This window comes from Neofelis nebulosa, chromosome 14, assembly GCF_028018385.1.
Source record: "Neofelis nebulosa isolate mNeoNeb1 chromosome 14, mNeoNeb1.pri, whole genome shotgun sequence".
NCBI classification, from domain to species: domain Eukaryota; kingdom Metazoa; phylum Chordata; class Mammalia; order Carnivora; family Felidae; genus Neofelis; species Neofelis nebulosa.
Window position 1 is genome coordinate 82,113,786 of NC_080795.1, and position 14,808 is coordinate 82,128,593.

The 14,808-nt window shown below is 63.6% G+C and overlaps 1 protein-coding gene across 1 annotated transcript; it reads left to right on the plus strand.

Annotated features, from left to right (window-relative positions):
* The first annotated feature begins 6,332 nt into the window (after positions 1–6,332).
* LOC131494554 (cytochrome P450 11B1, mitochondrial-like) lies at positions 6,333–13,290 on the plus strand. Its single transcript, XM_058698968.1, has 9 exons — positions 6,333–6,571; positions 6,960–7,115; positions 8,125–8,324; positions 8,454–8,657; positions 8,891–9,045; positions 10,063–10,229; positions 10,659–10,737; positions 10,835–11,032; positions 11,268–13,290. Exons 1-9 carry the CDS (start codon positions 6,333–6,335, stop codon positions 11,379–11,381), a joined length of 1,512 nt encoding a protein of 503 aa, XP_058554951.1. The 3' UTR covers positions 11,382–13,290.
* Positions 13,291–14,808: the final 1,518 nt, after the last annotated feature.

The following is a 14,808-nucleotide window of genomic DNA, read 5'->3' on the forward strand; positions in this document are numbered from 1 at the left end:
GTCTGCCTCTCGAGGGGCCGGAGAACAGGTGGGGGGGACCAAATCCAGTCGGCCCAGCCCGCAGCTCCCTTCTGAGCAAGTCCGGCCCAGGGGGCGGGTCGGGGGGGGGGGGTTGGGAATCTCGAGTACTAGTGTTCGTCTCTGAGCGCAAGCCTTGTAACTGTTCGTGGCCGAAGCTCTCTCCTTCTGTCCGTCTCCGAGGGTTTCAGCACTGCCGGGGGGCCTGAGTGTCACCCGCCAAGGGAAGCGCTCGGAGGCTCCCGGCCTTTGCAGGATCGGGGTCGGTGGGAAGACAGGATGCAGTGGGCGGGAGACGCCAGCAGGGAAGGGCTCCTGGGCAGGGCACGGGGTGCGGGGACGTGGTCCCAGGGAAGGCCCTCCTCTGATGGGGGCGGCACCATGGCTGCTCTGGCTCAGCTCCTCCCACATCAGGGATCTTGTGGATGAACTCGGACTTCACCCAGGGACTGGCACAGGTGCCTGGGCTCACAGGTTCGCCCACGTGCCTTCGACCAACACGTGAGCCTCGGGCCAGGGATTGGGCAGCAGGGTCCGCTTTTCATTTCTCAGCTGAGGTGCAGCCGCCAAAGAGGCCTGAGGGTCACACTCCCCGTCTGCAGAAGACAAGGGCTTTCTTCTCCTGCCCCCGGGTTGACTCCCTGTGGGGGCTGCACTGAGCACCTCCCTCCTTCACCTTCCTCTCCTCGCCCCCTCCCCACCTGCTCTAACAGGGCTGACCCAGGGACATGGCTGGCCCAGGGGCGTGGCACCCTGGGAACCTTCCAGAAAGAGTCTCCGTGGCCCCAGAAGGGGGCAGCATGGGGCAGGGCATGGATGGTTTCTGGGCCATCCCTGAGGCACGGACGAGGCCCGTCTCTGTCACGTCTGAACCCTCCATGGCAGAGGCCTAAATGCATCCTGGGGGCCAGTGCAGAGGGCGGCCCCCCGAGGATTGACCCGCAACTCCAGGAGTGGAGAGGATTTCAAACAGCGTCTGTCACCTCCTACCGTGTGCAGGTCCCTTTCCCCGGCACAGGCTGTGTGCTCGCGTCCTGCCGCTCACGCTCGTCCCCAGGAACAGCGTCCCCCAGCTGCCCCGAACTCACAGCCTGGGACTGGAGCTGGGGGGCCCCTGTTCTGTAAGGCCAGGCAAAAGTGGGCGCCTCCCCACAAAGAGCAAGAGAGGCGGGACGTCACCCCCACGCAAGACTTGGCCCGGCCACCTGATGGTGGAGTGTCTTCAAAGACAGGCCAGGAACACGCTGTGTAAGACGGCAGGGAGCCCAGAAGTGGGCGTCTGGAGAAGCCCTACAGCTGGAACTGGCAGGGGTTTGGTGAGCCGATGGGGACAGCTTTCACTGACCTGATGGTGCTGGTGGGCGAAGCATGAAGCTCTTGGAGGAGGGGGAGGAGAGGGAGGAGAGGGAGAAGGGGGGGAGGAGGAGGTGGGGGGAGGAGGGGGAGGAGGAGGTGGGGGGAGGAGGGGGAGGAGGAGGTGGGGGAGGATGGGGAGGGGGAGGAGAGGAGAGGGAGGGTGAGGAGGAGGGGGTAGAGGATGGGGAGGGGGAGGAGGGAGAGGAGGAGTGGAGAGGAAGAGGAGGGGACAGGGGGAGGGGGGAGGTGGAGGGGGGACGGTGAGTTGAGGTATATTGTCCCCAGTGTGGTAGATTGTCGTCTGGGCGAGTGAGGAAGGGAGGCGATGCACAGGTTGCTCAGAAAAAGAGATCCAGGGTCAACACAGGTGCCAGGGTCAGAAGGTAAACACGAGGGCGTCGGAGCCCCGGATGGGAGGCCTGAAGAGGCGGGAACAGGCGGGGTGGTGGCTGAGACCCGGAAGCGCCTGCTGGTGGGTTTCCCCGGGAGCCCTCCCCCTAGAGGAGGGAGGGCCGCGCGCGGGTGGCCGGGTGACACGTGGGTGGGAGCTAATCCCCCAGGCCTCGGGCCAAGCGAAGTGCGGGTGGTCTCGGGAGAGCGGCTGAGTAATGCCCCGTGGACACCCGCCGGCTAAAGGAGGAGGGCGGAGCAAAGTGACCGGCCCAGGGCCAGGCGGTGGCGACCCCGTGCAGGCGCAGAGCCGTGTATTGGCCGTGATCGGAGGCGGAGCACGAGGGGAAGGGGTCCACGGGCACGGGCAAGAGGTGAGGGCTCACCTCACGGGGAGGGGACGGGTGGTCACCAAATGGCTCTGCTGCGGGGGGCCGCCGGGCCCCAGAACGCGTGTGGTGTAGGCGACACGGAGCCCCCAAGCACGGTGGCTGCAACGAGGGGGACGGGTGTCGTTTCTTGTTCACGTGAAGGGCGTGCAGAGGTCCGCGCCCAGACTGTGTGGTCACAGGGAGGCGCGCTCTGCGGAGAGCCCCTGGGCCCGCAGGTCCCCCCGCTGAGTGCGCCTGCGCCTGGGGGCCGGTGCGTCAATGCCCCCGCTGTCCCGCTGGCAAATGTATACACGCCCAGATGCGCCTGCGTGGAAAATCCAGCGCCTGTGCGTAGGCCCTGCAAACACACACGAAGGCGACGTCGAGGGTCCCCGTGGAGTCTAGGCAGTGCTCTTCCAAGGGGAACGAGTCTCTGAAGCGCCACAAGCTGCCAGTCCCCGTCCTCCGGTGGCCGGACGCCATGGGTCACACAGAGGCTCACGGGAGCAGCTGGGGAGTGTGGAGTCCAGATCTTGCGCTGCGGACACGGCCGGGGCCGCCTCCCCTGATGCCCACGGAGCTGCTGGCACATCCCTGAACCCACAGGCCCTCTGAGGCCTCTGCGCTTCGAACAAGCATGTCCGTCTGTCTCAAATGTCATTCTGTCCCAAGCACTTAGATAGCGCCTACCAGCTCATTCCCTTTACGGGATGGATAGGACCACGAGACAAAAATGGTCCAAGAAAGTTGGAGGCCAACGAATGGTGAACCAAAAATACCATTAGCTGCTAAACCCAAGTGAATGAAGTAGCGATAGGTTCCGCGCAAGTACAGTTTTCCCCAGAAATGTAAGAATGGTTCAATCTTACGCAACGATGTCTATCGCTATAATTCGAGAATGAACGGTAATAGCCATAGATCATCACCATTCACTTATTATGATGTTTTTAAAATTCTGAAATAGAAGGAAATTTGAATATTTAGTAAAAGTTTTTCAATAATTTAATTTACCTAAAGTAAACACTTAAAACTCAGAATTCATAGAACCTTTCCAGTTATTACCTCATAAATTCCTGCTAAAATATTAAAATTTACAATACACAAAAGGGACACCTGGGTGGCTTGGTTGCTTAAGCGTCTGACTCTTGGTTTCAGCTCAGGTCATGATCTCACGCTCCCTGAGTTCAAGCCCCACATCCGGCTCTGCACTGATGGCGTGGAGCCTGCTTGGGGTTCTGTCTCTCCCTCTGTCTTCCCCTACCCCCTTGTACGTGCGCGCTCTCTCTCTCTGTCTCTCTCTCTCTCTCAAAATAAACTTTAATATTTTTTAGAAATATTAGGGGGATTTCACGGAAAGAAAAAAAAAATCCGAAGAGAACTCCTAGGAGTGAGAAATCTAACAGTTGAGTGTAGAAACGTGATGGATAAAGAAACACCATATTACACGTAGATGAAGAGTAAGACACCGGAATTTCAGCCATTAACCGCCAAGCAGTTAACTTTACCAGCAAAATGGGTGTATTCAGAGGATGGCCACTCAGGACAGCTAAGCTGCAGCAGAACTGGAGGCGATCCCACAAAGGGGAGGAACCTTCTTTCATAGCAAACAAGGAAGGATTTGGGGGGGCTGTTCTGAAGGAAAGTCCACTGGAGACCAGCAGGGGTGCAGGGTGATGAGGTTTCTAGCAGCTGAGTTGCAGGGGTGGTGGATTTCTCAGAGACAGTGGCCACCTTTCTCTGCTGGGTGCGGAGGTGATGACTCCCTCGGAGGCTAGAGGCTGACTTGGAGGGGGCTCCCCATCCGTATCCCCCTCTGGCTTCTGGAGACCACTTTAGTGAGTTTCCCTTCACTAATGTTCACAAAGCTGAGCAGATTAATGAAACTCACAGATAAAAGGAGATGGGAAATACAGAGACTGGAATATCTGGAAACAGAAAGGAACAGTCTGATACAGAAGGAAGCAAACCGCCAGAAATGGAGGGAATGGGGGCCTGGGCGGAACTGGCAGGCAGAACCACAGGGCTTCCCAAGGCCTCGAGGGGCAGGGGCGGGGAGACCGGGCTATTTCTGCTCACAAAGCTTCCTTTTTCTGGGATGATATGAGACATGGGGAGGGACGACAGGGAAGGAAAGCCCTAGAACACAAACAAGTAGCAACGCACGTCTAGCTGCACATCCCCAGGGCACCCGTCTTCCTGTCCCCCAACACCAGGCCCCATCGCTCAGTCCCTGTCTCTCCCAGGCCTTGGGGCCTGCTGGTAAACGGCCGTTATTTGGTGCATTGCACTGTCTGCACTTCAGCCGTGCTGGAAACCAGGCAAAGTGTGTCGTGCTGTTGTGAGCTTCTGAGACGTGTCTCTTGTCCCTCAGTGCCGTCCTGTCACCTGACCCTCCACGGTCGCGCGTCCTTCCCACGTGGGCCCTGGGACAGCGCTCCCCACTCGCGTTGGGAAGCCCGGTGACGCGCTTCTCCTGCGCCACGTCCCGTGGCGGCTCCTGCTCACTACAGCGCGGAAGGACGGGTGCACGCACTCGTTTCCAACCCTGCAAATTCAGCGGTGGGACCGCACCGCCTCAGAGACCGTGCTCCCGGACTGGGCCTTGGCCGGCGGTCCCCACTTCCGCCGGCTTTTCCTAGCGCCCACACTCTTGTTGGCAGCGTAATGCAGTGGAAATACGTGCGTGGAAGCCGCTGGATCCCAGGGCCCCTTAAGCGCGGCGCTTCCAGAAGAGGGGCCGCCTGGACCCGCGGTGGGCAGACGACGGGGGCGGGGACAGTCCCCGCTGGGGGCGGGGCCCGAGGCGCGGCTGCAGTTGGCCCGCGGGCCTCCAGAGGGCGCCCACGACTTCCGCCGCCTGGGCCGCCGCTGGGGGTGGAGGGTCGGCAGCAGGCGGGGCCGGCTTGGCCTGGGCCGCTGTGGCTTCAGCCTGCGTCTCTGCCTAAGCAAGGCTTGTCCACCGTTCGGGGCTGAGGCACGCGCACGTGGCAGCTTGCTGAAGGGGCCAGGGCAGTCGTGACTCCTCGCCCCGCCGAAGACTCCCCGGGGCAATGACTGGAGCAGGGACAGGATCCCACTGAAGTAACGTTGAAGACACTCGGATCTTGGCCCTTCCCACCGACACCCGCACGCAGCCTCCATGCTGCCTCCAGAGCCCCAGCTGCGGCTACCCCATCGCCCCCTCCCCAAATCACGGTCAGGGCTGGGGGCCCAGCAGGAGCCAGGGCCGCGGGGCCCCTGTGACACAGTGGGGGCCGTGGGGGTGGCAGGAACCCAGGGCTTGTGTCCCCTCATCTGAAAATGGGAACGATGATGGCCAGAGCCACCTCGGGGGAACCCCGCCTGACGTGGGTGAGGTGCCCTGGGACCCCAAACCCGGGATCCACCCTCCAGAGGGTGGGAGCCCACGCCCACAGCCCCCATTGTGGACTGGATCCTCCCGCCACTGGCCTGAGCTCTGGGTCCGCACCCCTGAGCGCAGGCTTCCGGGTGAGAAAGGAGGGCCTGGGCACTGAGCGCCGCCCCTGCGGGGGGCCACACGGGGCCCGGCAAGCGGTGCCTCATTTCCCCGCCTGAGGAGTGGCTTGCTCGTGTCCTGGGCATTCGCTGCGCCAGAGCTGAGGCAGCAGAGCCAGCCAGACGGGGTGCCAGCCACATCGGTGCCACCCACAGTTGGGTCGCTGGAGTCCCCTAAGTGCCCTGAAAGCCCTCACGGGCCGGCACCCTTGTCGGCTCACGTGGGCGTTCCCTGCACCCAGCCTGTGATTTGGGAAGAGCGGACAGAAGGCACGTACGTTTGTGGGACTCATGGCTGCCCACTGCTTCCTGCTCTGGTCCTTGTAGAAAGGAGAGGAGAACAGCGCAGGCCCCTGCGTCTCTTGATTAGATAAGGGGCCCCATCCATCTTGCTGCCTTCCCCCACCGGGGAGGAGGGAAGTGCTCACCACCCGGCCAGCCCCACTCAGCCCCCGATCCAGACCCTGCCCTGCTCTCCACATCCAGCAGCCAGCAGGCCTTGCGAAATCGTGGCACAAGGTGCCCATCCGTCTCTTCTGGAGGCCTCCAGCCCTGACCCCCGCTCCGGGTCTCCTGGCCTGGTCCAGGGACAACTTGTCCCATGACGCGATCAGGCCGCAGGCCCAGGCCTCCAGCAAGATAAAAGAATTGCGCTGACGGGGGGGCGGAGGGAGCAGCAGGATGGCATTCGGGGCAAAGGCACGAGTGTGGCTGGCAGGGCCCTGGCCGTCCCCGGGCAGGGCACGCGCACCGGGCGCCGGAGCCGCTCCGGCCCCCAAGGCGGTGCTGCCCTTCGAAGCCATACCGCGCTGTCCCGGCAACAAGTGGACGAGGTTGCTGCAGATCTGGAAGGAGCGGCGCCTGGAGAACCTTCACCTGGAGGTGCACCAGCTCTTCCAGGAGCTGGGGCCCATTTTCAGGTAAAGGCCTCCCCGCCCACCTCAGCCACAGCACCTGTGCGGCTCTCCCTAGCGGCTGGGGAGTCCGGGCCGGGCGCACTGCCGCCTGTGCTCTGCGTCCCCCGGGAGGCGGGGTGGGTGCCGAGCAGCGGGGGGTCTGGGCCTGGCACCTGGAGACTGCGGCTCTTGGGGAGGAGGGAGCACTCCCTGGCCGCGGCTGAGAGGGCAGAGCGCGGACAGCAGAGCAGGAGAGGCTTGGGTCAGACCGCGGGAGGGACTGCCCACTCCGGGAGAGGCCCAGTCCGGGGGAAGGGACAGGCCCGTGGGAGACGGGCCGCCTTGGTCCCGCACAGGGAGGCCTGGGGGGAGGCACGGGTCCCCCAGCAGGGCTCTGAGCTTCGTCCCGCAGGTATGACGTGGGAGGGACACGCATGGTGCTCCTGATGCTGCCCGAGGATGTGCAGAGGCTACAGCAAGTGGACGGCCATCAACCGTGGCGGCCGCCCCTGGACCCCTGGCTGGCCTACCGACAGCATCGAGGGCACAAATGTGGCGTGTTCTTGCTGTGAGAGGGAGTCTGGGCGGGCAGGGGCGGGGAGGGGCGGGGCAGGGCTGATGGCAAGCGGGCCTGCCCAAGGCCCGTCCAGTTTGGGACGGGAGAGCGGCCGCCGGCTCCCGCTGGGTGCCCACCCCTTGGGGATCATATGTGTCCTGGGGCTGAGGAGGGGCAGCGGGGCCACGGCCTCAGAGAGGAGGACGGATGATCGCTGCCATCAGGGAGCCCCCAGGCTGCACAGGCCTCCGCGGACTCCCCGTGCGGGGTGGGCTTCTCCCTTCCTACAGGTCAGGGTGGGAAGCCCAGGACAGCGGGGAGGACAGTCGGGGCTAGGGGCTCGGGAACGTGTCAGCATGTGCTGGGGCCTGAGGACCCACTGGCATTGACTAGAGCCCAGGTGGCTGAGGAGGAGAGAGGCCGGGGCTGGGGAGGGGGGGTTGGGGAGAAGGGGGACGGGGCAAGAAGGCACCTTTGCCCAGGAGCTAAGCTGTAGGTGGGTGTGTGTGTGAGCACGTGTGTGTACGTGTGCGCGCACGCGCGCGCGCGTGTGTGTGTGTGTATCCTCTTGGGTGGACAGGGCACGTGGGACCGGCCCAGAAGCATCATTCTCAGAGCAGGGAGGGTTGGAAGGAGAAGGTTGCGGGGGCCCCTCACTCTGGAGCTGGCTGGCCCACCTCTCCCCTGCCTTCAGGGACAGGGAGAGCCCGGACAGCTGCTGACGTGCCAGCCAAGGGGCCCGCCGGTGTGCGTGAACAAACTCCACGAACCCAGGCGGCGCTGCCAGGCAGAAGTTCTGGGCTCAGCCCCACCTTCCACGGGGGCACCCTGGGCCCAGCACACAAGGCCTCCCTGAGGGAAAGGGCTGGCGCTCACGCCCCCAGGCAGGCGGCCTGCCCCCTGGGACCAGCGGGCCGCTCCCTGCCTCGCCCCTTCCCCTTGGAGACGAGGAAGATGGGTCCAGGGCTGGCCCCAGGCTGCTGACTCGGGCTCCCCTGAAGCGCCTCTCTCTGCTCTACAGAAACGGGCCCGAATGGCGCATGAACCGACTGAAGCTGAACCCAGACGTGCTGTCGCCTCAGGCCGTCCAGAAGTACGTGCCCATGGTGGACTGGGTGGCAAGGGATTTCTCGAAGGCCCTGAAGTCGCGAGTGCTGCAGAATGCCCGGGGGAGTCTGACCGTGGACATCCAGCCCAGCATCCTCTACTACACCATAGAAGGTCCGCGGGGTCAGGGTGGGAGGGAAGGGGGGTCAGGGCTCGGGGAAGCCGGGACCGGCCGGGGACGGGGCTGAGGCCCCCGTGACGCTGTCGGCCACCCTGGGCTCAGCAACCGTTCCCTGTCCACAGCCAGCAATCTAGCCCTTTTCGGAGAGCGGCTGGGCCTCCTTGGCCACAGCCCAAGTCCTGCCAGCCTGAACTTTCTCCGGGCTTTGAAGGCCATGTTAAAGTCTACCGCGCAGCTCATGTTCATGCCCAGGGTCCTATCACGCTGGACAAGCACCCAGCTGTGGAAGGAGCACTTTGAGTCCTGGGACTACATCTTCCAGTATGGTGAGGGCCAGAGACCGGGCAAGCGTTGAATGCCAGGGACACCAGGGTCCCCGGTTTCCTGTCACCACAGGCTGGGGGAGGGCTGAGGTCACCTCGGGGGCCTTTGTGGCCCCGAGAGGCTTGGCGGTGAGTCCGGGCCGGGCCGGTCCTGAGCAGTTGGCACGGGGCAGGCGGGCTGACGGGCAGGGGCGTGAGGAGAAGTGCCCCGGCCCCTGTCTCTCCGTGCCCCACAGCCAACAATGCCATCCAGAAAATCTACCAGGAGCTGGCCCTCAGCCGCCCGGAGCACTACAGCGGCATCGTGGGGGAGCTGCTGACGCACGCGGACCTGAGCCTCGAGGCCATCCGGGCCAACTCCATCGAGCTCACCACCGGGAGCGTGGACACGGTCAGGACAGCAACCAGCCCTGCCCGAGGCCGTGGAGCCTCCTGACCCCAGGCTGCGTGCCCCCGTGCCCGTGTCTCCTGCAGGCTCCTGTTCTGAGCTGACAGAAGGCTCTGACCTAGGGTGGGGGGCCCGGGAACCGACCCTCAAGGGAAGGGGTCTGCAGTTCCCCGAGTGGGATGCCACACTCTAGGCCCAGTGCAGGGTGGACGAGCCCAGAGACATGAGCAGCACAGACACCATTCAGTCGCCTGGGTCCTGGGAAGAGGGGAAGGGCCGCGATGCAGCTGGAGGGCTGCCTGCACCAGGAACCCTTCCCAGGCACAGAGTCCATTTGGCCCCAGGTCAGAGATGCTTTGGAGGTGACGGGCGGATGACAGAAAGGGGCGCACAGGGCTCCAGCTTGTGCGAGAGAGAGCAGATGGCATGCAGCCTGGGGGTGGGGGCAGGCCGCAGGGTGTGGAGTGCAGCCAGAGCCTCCTGGCCCTCCACCCCAGGTTCACGCACCAGCATCTGTGATGTCCTGCTCTGGGCCGGGCACCCGGGGCTCCGAGAAGAGGCACAGGCCTGCGGTGGAGAAACTCCCCAAATTGGCAGCCGACTCAGGGGCCGGGGCGGGCCGTCCATGTTCCGACCACAAGGTCTGGGCTGACCTGCCTGCGGGTGTCCGGGCGACAATCCTACCGGGTGCCAACGGTTTGGGGCAGTAGAACACCCCCCCATACACAGCCCTGAGAGGAAGGACCCCAGAGGAGGGTGAGAACCAGGCCTCGAAGGGGCTGGAGAAGGCCTGATTCTTTACTGAGCCTGGGCACACCTTCCCTGAGGGAGTCAGGTGTTAGGTTTTAGATCCTGAGGTCCCAGATCCCTGGGACGAGTCCTCCTCCGGGCGTCCACGTCACCGCGGATCTGAGGCGACCCACCCCCGAGGGAGGACCGTCTTCCGGGGTGGAGAGGCCCCGGGAGCTGAGGTGCGTGGCCTGGGCCGAGGTCTGAGCCCTGCACCCGTGGCTCCTGCAGACGGCCTACCCCCTGTTGATGACTCTCTTTGAGCTGGCTCGAAACCCTGAAGTGCAGCGGGCCCTACGCCAGGAGAGCCTGGGGGCCGAGGCCAGGATCTCGCAGGATCCCCAGAGCGCAACCTCGGAGCTGCCCCTGCTGCGGGCGGCCCTCAAGGAGACCTTGAGGTGGGTGTGGCGGGCCCCGGCTGCCGCCTCTGTCCTGGCCCCAGTGTCTGGACAGCAGTGCTGGGAGCCTGCGGCCAGGTCCTGGGGCTGAGAAGCGGCTTCGCCCAAGATGCCACCCTGTACCTCGTCCTGTTCTCCCGAAAGGGTTAGGGGCTCTTCTCCCCCTGGGATCCCACTTCAATGCCCCGGGCACCGTCCTCGGCCGTGTCCGCCGTGTCCGGGGGCTGCTCAGGCTCAGGGAACTTTGTCTGACTCAGGAGGTGCAAGGAAGCAGCTCCTCGTGATCTAGGCTTCCCGGTGCCAGAGGCGACCCGGGAGGGGGGCTGGCAGCTCCCCCAGGCCGGCGCATCCTGGGATAGGAAGGTGGCCGAAGGGAAGCGAGGGTCCCAGGGACAGCTGAGGACCCTGTCGGGTGCCCCCCATCCGCAGGCTGTACCCCGTGGGGATGTCTGTGGACCGCAAGGTGGCCTCGGACGTGGTGCTGCAGAACTACCACATCCCGGCAGGGGTGAGTGAGGCCCCGCAGCCCCTCCGGCAGACGCCGAGCCCGCCTGACCTTCTCACTCCTGGGGCCTCCGACCCCGCCCCTCCCCACCTCTCCGCAGACACTGGTCAAGGTGCAGCTCTACTCCCTGGGTCGAAACCCCTCTGTGTTCGAGAGGCCCGAGTGCTACCATCCCCAGCGCTGGCTGGACAACAGGGGCTCTGGCACCAGATACCCACACCTGGGCTTCGGCTTTGGTCTGCGCCAGTGCCTGGGGCGGCGCCTGGCAGAGACAGAGATGCTGCTGTTGCTGCACCACGTGAGGGGGCCCGGGTGGCCCGGGGGCGGAACGGGATGCGACCGGGCAGGGCGTGGCCTGCGGGTGGGCGGGGCCTGGGGGTGCCGGGTGGCCTGCTCGGGGACCACCGGCCTCTCCTTCTCCTCCGCTGCGCCTGCGCCTGACCCGAAAGGCAGGGTCCAGAAAGGCGAGGGAAGGTGGACCAGGACACCGGGGTTGACCATTTGGCCAGGTGGAACCCGTGCCTCTGTCCTAGGTGCTGAAAAGCTTCCTGGTGGAGACGCTCAGGCAGGAGGACTTAAAGATGACCTACCAGTTCGTGTTCGTGCCCTCCACCCGCCCCCTCCTCACCTTCCGGGCCATCAACTAGTCACGTCACCGCGCCGTCGGGCCGGCAGTGCTGCCAGCCCCCTTCCGCCTGCCCCCGGCCACCCTCGTGTTCTCCCACGGACCCTGCTTCCGGAGCCACAGCACTGTCCAGCCGGCGCCTCGCACCGAGGGGCAGGGGGATGAATCTGGCCGCAGGTCCTGCCTGTGAGCCCAGTGCCACCAGCGCCTTCTCCAGCGAGGAGCGCCATCGGAGGGCCTTGGCCCCCGTAGCCCCCAACACTAGCTCCAGGGGCTTCAGATCCGCCCCCACCCCCACCTGCCTGTCCAATCTCATATCCCCTCTGTACTCAACCCGCCCCCACGCGGAACAGACAGGTTGGCGCCCCTGTCCTGCTCACCGCCACTCCAAAGGCCAGACTCTTTGTCTGCATTGGTCTTGCCAGCCTAGACCTTGAAGCGGGGCCATGAGTCGTCCCCCTGCCTGCTCTGCTCAGTCCACTTGGGCTCCTCCCGGCCCTGCCAGTGCTCTGGGACTGTGACTGAAGCACCCAGCCGAGGGCCTGGGTAAGCAGGCCAGGAGTATTGTTTCTTACAATAGCCACCGAGCAGCTGAGGTGGACATCTGGGCCCATGAGACTCCTCTGAAAGCAGGGAGGATGGTGATCTCCCCTGGCGGGCTGCAGGGTGACCACAGAGAAGCCACCTCAGCCAGGCACAGCCACACGCTCCCTTTAACGAAGCCGTCTGTGTGCCGTGCCCGGCTGGCCTCCCACAGTGGCCCTCGGGACAAGGGCCACCCCTGACCTCATGGGAGGAAGGGGTTTTGGACAGCTGTGAGGTGGCTGGGATCTCCTAGATGGCAGGAGCGAGCAGCCTGTCCCACGCTGCCTGCGGCCAGGTGACACCCCCGGCGTGGAAAGGGGCCGGGAGGCAAGGGTGAGTGGTGGGGCGGCTCTGCTCCCCCTCCTTCCCCACCCCCACCTCACCGGGGGAGAACTGGGCACTCAGCTCACAGCAAAGCAATGACGGAGGGGCCGCACACGTGCCTGGGCCAGCCCCGGGCGCCCGCCGAGTGGCCCGCGGGCGTGTGTTCCCTGTGCGGACTCCCTGGAGGAGGAAAGAGCGTGCGCCCTCCTTGCTGGGCCCGGTGCAGGAGGGCTGCTGCCTGGAGGAGGTCTTCTCCGTGCCCCAGCCAGGCGCAGCTGAAGGGCACGTGGAGGCAGGAAGAGAGGGCCCTGGGGACCCTGGGGGCACACGGGCACAAGCTGGAGCTTGGGCTTGCCGCGCCGGCCCAGCCCTTCTCCCGCCGAGCTGTGAGCTCTTCCCGTGGGCACTCTATGCAGCCATTCCCCTTTCACAGGCCCCAGGGAGGCAGGTCGGCCTTGGGAAAGGGCAGCTGCTTCAGTAGGCGCTCAGCAGGGGGATCGTGGCTCCTGCCACTGCCAAGTCTCCTTCCCTGAGGCCCTGCCCTGTGGGGACACCTGCTGGCTGCTGGCGGGCAGGCCCGGAATCCAAACTGCTCCCCTGGAGGCAGTGTGTGTGAGTCCCTCTGTGCAGCGGGGCACAGGCTCTCCTGATCTTCATGGCAGCCCTGGCAGGTGAGCACCGGGACTGTCCCCGTGTCGCCCGCGGCAAAGCTGAGGCTCAGAGAATTCGTGCAGCCGCACGGCCTCGCAGCTCGTCCCTGGCAGAGATGCCAGCGGAACGCCCGCCGCCGGGCCCTCCTCTCGAGGCCTTGGTGCCTCCTCCGCCTCCAAGGACCTTGGATCGAGAGTGGCGTCACACGTCTTGCAAACATCCTGCAGTGAAAGCGTCTCCGGGTCGTCTCCTGCTTCTCTGTGCTCCTCCAGCCGTGCTGTATGAGTGCTTCGTGGGGGTCCCTTTTCGTGTAACCTGCGTGCCGTCTCCTGAGGTTTGGCTGTGGGTGTCCGTTGGGCTCTTTCTCAAAATCCTTCCTCTTACCTGGAGACACCGTGCTTAAGAATCATCATCTTGGGGCGCCTGGGTGGCGCAGTCGGTTAAGCGTCCGACTTCAGCCAGGTCATGATCTCGCGGTCCGTGAGTTCGAGCCCCGCGTCAGGCTCTGGGCTGATGGCTCGGAGCCTGGAGCCTGTTTCCGATTCTGTGTCTCCCTCTCTCTCTGCCCCTCCCCCGTTCATGCTCTGTCTCTCTCTGTCCCAAAAAAATAAATTAATTAATTAAAAATGTTGAAAAAAAAAAAAAAAAAAAAGAATCATCATCTTGTGCCTTGTCATTCTTTCCATACACAAATAGCCTTGCCTTTAAAATCCGTGACCTCCGAGGGCGGCTGGGTGGCTCAGTCGGTGGTACATCCGACTTCAGCCCAGGTCATGATCTCATGGTTTGTGGGTTCGAGCCCCACGCGGGGCTTTGCACTGACAGCGTGCAGCCTGCTTTGGATTCTCTGTCTGCCTCCCTCCCTCTCTCTCTTTCTCTCTCTCAAAAATAAACGTTAGCAAAATCCTCAAAAATAAAGTAAAATTCAAATGAAATGAAATGAAATGAAATGAAATGAAATGAAATGAAATAACAAAACCCTGACGTCCACTCCCGGGACATCTGGTCTCCCGGCAGGTGGGGCCTGGGCCCAGGCTGTGCTCCACCTGAGCCTTTAGGTGGCCTCTTCCTGTTACCTGAGCACGGTCCCTTGCCCAGGGCCACGTTTGTGTGAATTACTCAGCCTGGGAGGGCCCCCGAAGGCTCCACTGGTGCGAGAAGGATCCGCGTTCTCAGGCGGGAACGTAGTCCTCCTCAGCCCCAGCCTCGTGGAGCTCAGCTTCCTTCTCTTCTCCCGATGCTGCTGGACAGAGTTTCTGCACCACGTCGTCCGTCCTCCGCAGTCCTGCCTTCCCGTGGGTTTCTGGTCCCATCTTCTGACCCTGCCTGGGCCTCTGCCTCGCATCCTTTCCCTCACGGAACCGGACCCAAGCCCGTCCCCGGGGCTGCTGTGCGGGCTGCTCCCTAGTCTGTGATTCTTCTCATTTAGGGAATTAGAGGGGGCCCTCTCTTTTTTTTTTGGCCAGCCCAGACACGCAAGTTTTCTTGTACGAGTTTGTGATTATGTATAGTTGCTGGAAGGGGAGAGACTTCCAGAGCATCAGCCTCATGATTTCGCCAGAGTTTGCACACCCTCGCTGGGGCACAGAAGTGGAGGGTTGGCGTCGGACGCTCTCGTGGCTGCCCCGGGGGAGGACCGGGCTGACCGTGCGTGTGGCACCGCCTCACCGCTGCTGACCTGAAGTCTCACTTTCTTTGCAAATGTTTTTTCACTTTCCTGCAGAAATAACTGCCTACTTTGCAAGAGAGGTCCTATGCTTCCTGGCTGTTGGCAACAACAGGAATGCCTGCCAACGTGCCAAACGGCCAAGTGCACATTTTCATCCCGTCTGTCGGCATATTTACTGGGAGCTTCTGCACAGCAGGCGCTGTGCTGTGCAGATGTGTGA